Source organism: Salmo salar, chromosome 03, assembly GCF_965601325.2.
Source record: "Salmo salar chromosome 03, fSalSal1, whole genome shotgun sequence".
Taxonomy (NCBI): Eukaryota; Metazoa; Chordata; class Actinopteri; order Salmoniformes; family Salmonidae; genus Salmo; species Salmo salar.
The window spans coordinates 53,835,010-53,842,732 of record NC_138293.1 but is presented as its reverse complement, the minus strand read 5'-3'; the positions used below and the strand labels follow the sequence as shown (position 1 = coordinate 53,842,732).

The following is a 7,723-nucleotide window of genomic DNA, read 5'->3' as shown; positions in this document are numbered from 1 at the left end:
TTAGTTTATTTGGTAAAGATATTCTTAACTCTTTCTTGAACGGCATTGTTGGTTAAGGGCTTGTAAGTAAGCATTTCCCGGTAAGGTCTATACCCGTTTTATTCAGCGCATGTGACAAATAAAGTTTGATTTGATTGGTATGCCATCAGTATGAATGAAAACAGCAACACACACACACCAAACAAATACATAAAAATGGCTATGTGAGATCCATGTGTTAAGTGCTATGTACATATTGCACTTAATGGTAAATACAGAAACAATATGTAAGAAACTACAATTGCACCAACATAATATCAAGTTGTCACATTTGTGTTTATTTTATTTAACCAGATTGTCCCATTGAGGTCAGAATACATATTTTTCAAAACAGACCACATGAATTGAGGGACTACATAAGAGTGAGATGAGACTGTTGTTTGAATGCCATCTGGCAGAAAATTGGTAAATTATCATGGGTATATTACCGTTTTTAAAATCAGTGGAAGAAATCCATTTCATTCAGTACAGAGAACATTAAATCCATCACAGTATTGGTACTGCATAACAAATCAAAGTACACGTGTATATTAACATGGGCAAACTCATTGTATTATTATTTATTTACAATTTATAGTGTAATCCCATGATGTGTAACCCTGATAACAGCCTTTCTTCATTGATAGGAGAAGGCTTGGTTTAGTTTTCTAAAATATAAATCTCCACGACACCAGGCTGGTCTGCAAGCTTGCCAAAGGAGGATCCTGTTTTACATTCAGGCTTGCCAAAGAGGGGTGAACCTGTGCTAGATTCCGGCTTGCCAAATGAGAATCCTGTGCTAGATTCAGGCTTGCCAAAGAGGGACAAACCTGTGCTAGAATCCGGCTTGCCAAAGAGGGATAAACCTGTGCTAGATTCAGGCTTGCCAAAGAGGGATAAACCTGTGCTAGATTCCGGCTTGCCAAATGAGAATCCTGTGCTAGATTCCGGCTTGCCAAAGAGGGACAAACCTGTGCTAGATTCCGGCTTGCCAAAGAGGGATAAACCTGTGCTAGATTCAGGCTTGCCAAAGAGGGATAAACCTGTGCTAGATTCAGGCCTGCCAAAGAGGGATAAACCTGTGCTAGATTCCGGCTTGCCAAAGAGGGATAAACCTGTGTTAGATTCAGGCTTGCCAAAGAGGGATAAACCTGTGCTAGATTCCGGCTTGCCAAATGAGAATCCTGTGCTAGATTCAGGCTTGCCAAAGAGGGACAAACCTGTGCTAGATTCCGGCTTGCCAAAGAGGGATAAACCTGTGCTAGATTCCGGCTTGCCAAATGAGAATCCTGTGTTAGATTCAGGCTTGCCAAAGAGGGATAAACCTGTGTTAGATTCAGGCTTGCCAAAGAGGGATAAACCTGTGCTAGATTTCGGCTTGCCAAATGAGAATCCTGTGTTAGATTCAGGCTTGCCAAAGAGGGATAAACCTGTGCTAGATTCAGGCTTGCCAAAGAGGGGTGAACCTGTGTTAGATTCAGGCTTGCCAAAGAGGGCTGAACCTGTGTTAGATTCAGGCTTGCCAAAGAGGGCTGAACCTGTGTTAGATTCAGGCTTGCCAAAGAGGGCTGAACCTGTGTTAGATTCAGGCTTGCCAAAGAGGGCTGAACCTGTGTTAGATTCAGGCTTGCCAAAGAGGGCTGAACCTGTGTTAGATTCAGGCTTGCCAAAGAGGGCTGAACCTGTGTTAGATTCAGGCTTGCCAAAGAGGGCTGAACCTGTGTTAGATTCAGGCTTGCCAAAGAGGGGTGAACCTGTGTTAGATTCAGGCTTGCCAAAGAGGGGTGAAACTGTGTTAGATTCAGGCTTGCCAAAGAGGGGTGAACCTGTGTTAGATTCAGGCTTGCCAAAGAGGGCTGAACCTGTGTTAGATTCAGGCTTGCCAAAGAGGGCTGAACCTGTGTTAGATTCAGGCTTGCCAAAGAGGGCTGAACCTGTGTTAGATTCAGGCTTGCCAAAGAGGGCTGAACCTGTGTTAGATTCAGGCTTGCCAAAGAGGGCTGAACCTGTGTTAGATTCAGGCTTGCCAAAGAGGGGTGAACCTGTGTTAGATTCAGGCTTGCCAAAGAGGGGTGAACCTGTGTTAGATTCAGGCTTGCCAAAGAGGGCTGAACCTGTGTTAGATTCAGGCTTGCCAAAGAGGGCTGAACCTGTGTTAGATTCAGGCTTGCCAAAGAGGGCTGAACCTATGTTAGATTCAGGCTTGCCAAAGAAGGGTGAACCTGTGTTAGATTCAGGCTTGCCAAAGAAGGGTGAACCTGTGTTAGATTCAGGCTTGCCAAAGAGGGGTGAACCTGTGTTAGATTCAGGCTTGCCAAAGAGGGATGAGCCTGCGTTACATTTAGGCTTGCCAAAGGAGAAACCTGTGCTATGCTTTTCCCTACTATTGTTGTCAGATACAAGTTTGGTGAAAGGACCGCTGTCAGTGTTTAATGCTGCCTTACAAAAGTAATCCACGTCAACAGCAGGCTTACCACAAACACCGACAGGACAATAGAAAATGCTGCTGCTTGTTGTAGGAGCAGGTTCGGTGTTAAGGACTGCTATACCAGCTCCAGATGCAGGTTTGGTGAACCCTTCAGTGTTAGATAAGGATTTAGTAAGCAGGGGATTGATGTTCATATTAGATGCCGATTTGGTCAAGAGAAGGTTGTCAGTGGTGGACAAGGGTTTGGTGAGGATGGCCTCTACTCTAGCAGCAGGTTGAGTGTCATTTGATGGCCCTTTTTTGGTGAATAGGATCGCTGTGCCAGTTGGAGGTTTGCTCATGGAAGAGTACTTCAAGATAGAGGACTTTGTACAGAGGGAAAGGGGAGTGTTGCAGGTTACTGTAGGTTCCCCCATTACCAGGGCGGGCTTGAAGGCTGGGGGGCTCCCATTGGCTTGACCAATTGTCTTTGGAGCTGAAAGTGAAATAATTGCACAAACATTTTAGCTCACATAGGCTACAGTATTTTGTGTTTTTTTTTCCTGGAAAAATTCTGCATGCTGAGATTATGAACACACTTACATTGGCTGGGCTTTGGTGACTGAAGCATATGGATGGCTTTTACTGTGGAAATGGACACAGATACACACAATTATTATTTCTTACAAGCTTTTAAAACCCAGAGTCCCAATTCAAGGGTTTTCAAAAGATATACAGTACCTCATTCACATCTCACATGCAGTCTTAACCCACTGGGAACACACTGGTTGAATCAATGTTGTTTCCACGTCATTTTAATGAAATTGCATTGAACCAACGTGGAATAGACATTGAATTGACGTCTGTGCCCAGTGGGGAACCTCTGAAATTCTACCTGTGTTCAATATCCTCTTCATTCCTCCATCACAGAAGCATTCCAACTGCTCCTTGAAATGAGTATAAGCTCTCTTCACTGTCCCAAAATCACACAGCGGGTCAATGTTGACGCTCGGCAGGTCTTCAGATACAGGAGAGCTACTGGGGTCTTGGTAATGCTGGAAAGATTGAAGAAAGAAAACGGCTTCACATACAGCTGAACTCCAGGGCAGCAAACTATGTCTGTTTATTTAAAGATATCATTCTGCAAAACCGATTATCCTCAAGATAATCCAGTTTCTACTTCTACTACTCTGTGTAAGGAGTATTAAACAAAGAAGTGCTTATACCTGAAGGAAGTATGCGTCATCTTGGGTCAGTGTGAGTTTCTTCAGCTCAGAGTCTCTCTTCTTCAGCGCAATAATCTCCTGCTCCAGACGCTGCAGTTGGGCCTCCGCCCGGTTCACCTCCACCTTCTCCTGAGCCCTGATCAGCTCCTTCACCTCGTTGCCCCTCCGCTCCAGGTATACTTTCAGCTCTGAGAGGGTCCTGGTGCTGTCCAGAATAGCTTCCCTTGCAGAGCGCTGATCGAAAGGAATATAGTGATTTAGACCCTGCCTCAATGTTCTGGTACTTAATTACCCCCCGACAAAGATCACCAGGGAGTCAGTCGATAGAGTGACCACATAAATACCAATATAAACAAACAGCAATACAATGTCTGTGCCCTTGCAAAGAAACAGTCACTAAGTCACTTTTTTTAATGCAAAACCATTTTAATGTTAATCGTCAAATCCCACATGGGTTTTACAAATATGTCCTGCAGAATGTGCTGCAGGACATATTCGGGAGGATCATTGGTGGGGAGGATCATTGGTAGTATGGACCAAGAATCAGCTGCTTCCAGCCTGTACACAAAACTCATCCTCCAAAAACGAAACATTTTACAGGACAGTACACATCCCCTTCACCCGAAATTCAGTCATAGCCTGACTAGGGGAAGACGACTTCTTTAAAAAAGAAGCACAGGAAAAACAGATATAAGGACTCTTTAATTCCAACAGCCATTAAGCTGTACAATGGATAGTCTAATTGGACTGTTGACTAGTTGATAGGTGTGTACAGTAAATATGTATTGCACTTGCACTGTAAATCTGCAGCCTATTGTACGTTCATATAAAATGTATTGTGTATTATTCTGTGTTTTTATGTATTTTGTCTTTTTAAGCAAATGACCAAATTAATATATCACTGGTGGGATATTAATTGTGATCTAATCAAATCAATCTAATCTAATTAAAGATGCACTAGTACATTAGAAAGCTAATCAGATGGAGATAACAGATTCAATGCAGTACAACATGTGTACAGATAAAGTTATGGCAGATTAAGTTCACTTCAAAACGCCACCACCCCTCCCTCTCTGACCTTGATCATATACAGTATACCCATCTGTTGCAAAACATCCTAGCTCACCTTAAACAACATCAACGCTCCCCTCAGGTGCTCTACCTCCTCTTCCTTTTCCTTGACTTTCTGTCGACATGATCCTCCTGTGGCTTCTGTCTCTTTCTGTGAGCAGAGAGAAGCCCCGGACAACTCAACATGAGCCTTCCACTTTCTTAACAAACAAATGCGCTAATAGCAACAAAGGAAACATGATAACGCTGAACAGAGTGACACACGTGATACTATATGTGATAACCAGGATAGATCAGGATGTGATTTACAAGATTAGGCTAATTGGCAGAACTAAATCACCGTGCCAGAGAGCTTCAGATTACCTTTTACCTAAAGCTAAACTATGTTCCCCCAATGAGTTTTAGCCAGGCCTGCGTAGCAACCAAGTGGTGCCCAAAGCCCTGGTCTGCTCTATAAAACCTATGTAGATTACAAATCGCCAGAACGGCCAAACAAAACAACGTTTTACGGCCGTTTGGGCCTCTAACATTAGATCAAGTTCGATCTCCACGATTCATTATTTTAAAAGTTCGCTACAAATGTAGGTATTTTATTAAGTAGAGATCCATTCTGACTACTACATTTGTCATCACACAGGACCACGCAGCGTTAGGTTGACTCGCTCAGGCAGGATGAAAACGACTACATCGTGTGGGGTTATTTTTCGGTTTTATGCTTCTGCAGATATTGAATGTGCAACTATAATTATGGTTTATAATATATCAGAACTTAAACAGGACAGCATAATCGGTAGACAAAGAGAACATTGTGTAACAAGGTGTAGGCAGCTGACTTAGTGATAGGAGGTTGTGAAACCCATCACAAGTGGAGCATGTGAGGAACAGATAGAGTGGAGAAACAACTGTATAAGTAAATCACTGGAAATTGAGTGGTTGCTGACTCTTGAGTATACACTAAGAAGATAAGATCCATCGCCTGGCAACATGTGATGCGCCAGGAGGCTTGGACCAGCCTGTGCGCCTGCGATAGGCTGAGTAAGTCTAAACCACGCTCAGCCTCTACTCTGATAGTTCCTGATCAGAGCGGGCCTATCTCTGTCAGAGTATTAAAGAAGAACTTTGTGCTTAAACAGTGAGTTCTCTGTATACCCTGCGAGGTAGTGCGGTGAGCCCGTATATACGAACATCATATTTACCATTTGTACTATCATTCTATTTACTTAAAGATGAATTAAATAATCATTGCAAAACTAAGTTGCATGGTTTGTTTATATCCTAATATCAGATTTGATTGACGCAACCCAACAATCGCCATCGGTAGTTTTCTATAGGAAAATCGTGGATGACGTCAGCGCTACAACGATCTACTGGTTTTAATGTCTATGGTTTTAGCGCCTACCTGCTTCTCCATTCTTTCAGCTGATGCAGGGACGGTGACATGGCCTTTGTGATCGTACAGTGCACAACTCACACACACACACAGTTTGTCGGTTCTGCAGTAAACCTCCAGCAGTTTGTGATGAGTTGAGCAAACCCGTTCCTGTAATCGTCGTGTGGCATCCAACAGTGTGTGCCTTCCAAAGGCAGGGTTTTCATAGTGGGGCTTTAGGTGAGTCTCACAGTAAGAGGCCAGACACACCAAGCAGGACTTGACAGCTTGGTTCGCTTCTCTAGTGCAGAAGTCACACGCAACCACATCTTCCGTAAGAGGAGCAGCTTGGAGTTCTGTCTTCTTCAGTTTCGCCACCATTTCAGCCAGAATAGTATTTCGGTTCAGAGTGGGCCAAGGTTGTGTAAGACTTTCTTTGCACTGGGGGCAGATCTGACCTCCCATCTGGTCCTCCTGCTCCCATAAGCCCTGGATACAGCCCATACAGTGACTGTGTCCACAAGGCATAGTCACCGGATCTTTCAGCAGGTCTAGACAGATGGGACAGTTGAAGAGGTCCTGTTCCAATAAGATAGAGGCTGACATTTTACTCGACATTGTGTCTGATCTACAGCTAACCAAGTTGTGTGCGGTAACTAGCCTAGAGCGTAAAATACAGAACTGAGGTGGGTACTACACTGACTGAAGAGAACGCACACATATAATGTAAAAAAAAAAAAAAAAAAAGAGAGTTTCATTTCTCTTGAAATCCTGACCCACTGTGGGTGTGGTCACATGGTTCATTAGTTTTGTCAGGTCTGTTCCATGGAGGTCTGCCTCAAGGTCGCCAGGCTGCTCATCATAACGCGCACCTGTCACCAACGTTGTGCGCGCCAGCGCTTCATCGGACTCACCTGGACTCCATCACGCCATTGATTGCCTGCCATACATCTGTCACTTCCTCAGTTTCATTCCCGTGTCTGCATTGATGTTGTTTTGTTTCTCTTGTCCAGACGTTGCTCTGGCTCTGTGTCTATTTATTATAAAATCCTCACCCTGTACTTGCTTCCCGTTTCACAGTGTCTGTCGTTATGGAACCGTTTAAAGATGACGTAAAATCCTCTGGGGAAACAAATGGGGGGAAAAAATATACACATACACACATTAGCTAGACGCAAAATGCTACTTTTTTAGGTGAGTCAGCGACATTTAAGATTTTTTTGAAAGTTTCCACACATCTAGTGATATGTGGCTATTATTCTCCTTCTATCGTATATTGTTACTAAACACACCGAATATGCAAATGAGCAGTTCCTTTGTATGGTTTGAGGCTTTTTTAATGGTCATATATATGCAGCTTCCTCTTACTGTCACAAATGTTTCAGATGTGTACGCAGTTAAATTATGAACTCTTGAGATTATTTTAGAGAATAGAGAGATACATAGTTAAGTTCGTATTTACTCTGAAATGTACAAAACATTAGGAACACCTTCCTATTATAGAGTTGCACCCCCTTTTTGCCCTCAGAACATCCTCAATTCGTCGGGGCATGGACTCTACAAGGTGTCGAAAGTGTTCTTTATACACACGGGAAACTGTTGGCTGTGAAAACCCAGCAGCGTTGCAGTTCT

At 43.4% G+C, this 7,723-nt stretch overlaps 1 protein-coding gene across 3 annotated transcripts; it reads right to left on the bottom strand.

Annotated features, from left to right (window-relative positions):
• Nucleotides 1-296: 296 nt before the first annotated feature.
• LOC106600701 (uncharacterized) lies at nucleotides 297-7,168 on the bottom strand. 3 transcript variants are annotated; one of them, XM_014192266.3, is made up of 6 exons: nucleotides 7,006-7,168; nucleotides 4,778-4,873; nucleotides 3,652-3,885; nucleotides 3,321-3,480; nucleotides 3,029-3,070; nucleotides 297-2,921 (listed from the first exon to the last, which is right to left on the bottom strand). In XM_014192266.3, the coding sequence occupies exons 1-6, from the start codon at nucleotides 7,036-7,038 to the stop codon at nucleotides 679-681; spliced, it is 2,808 nt and encodes a 935-aa protein (XP_014047741.3). In that variant the 5' UTR covers nucleotides 7,039-7,168; the 3' UTR covers nucleotides 297-678. The 3 variants fall into 3 exon arrangements, with proteins under 3 accessions (XP_014047741.3, XP_014047738.3, XP_014047739.3); XM_014192263.3 differs by lacking the exon at nucleotides 7,006-7,168 and adding an exon at nucleotides 6,122-6,986; XM_014192264.3 differs by lacking the exons at nucleotides 4,778-4,873; nucleotides 7,006-7,168 and adding an exon at nucleotides 6,122-6,988.
• Between the last annotated feature and the right edge of the window lie 555 nt (nucleotides 7,169-7,723).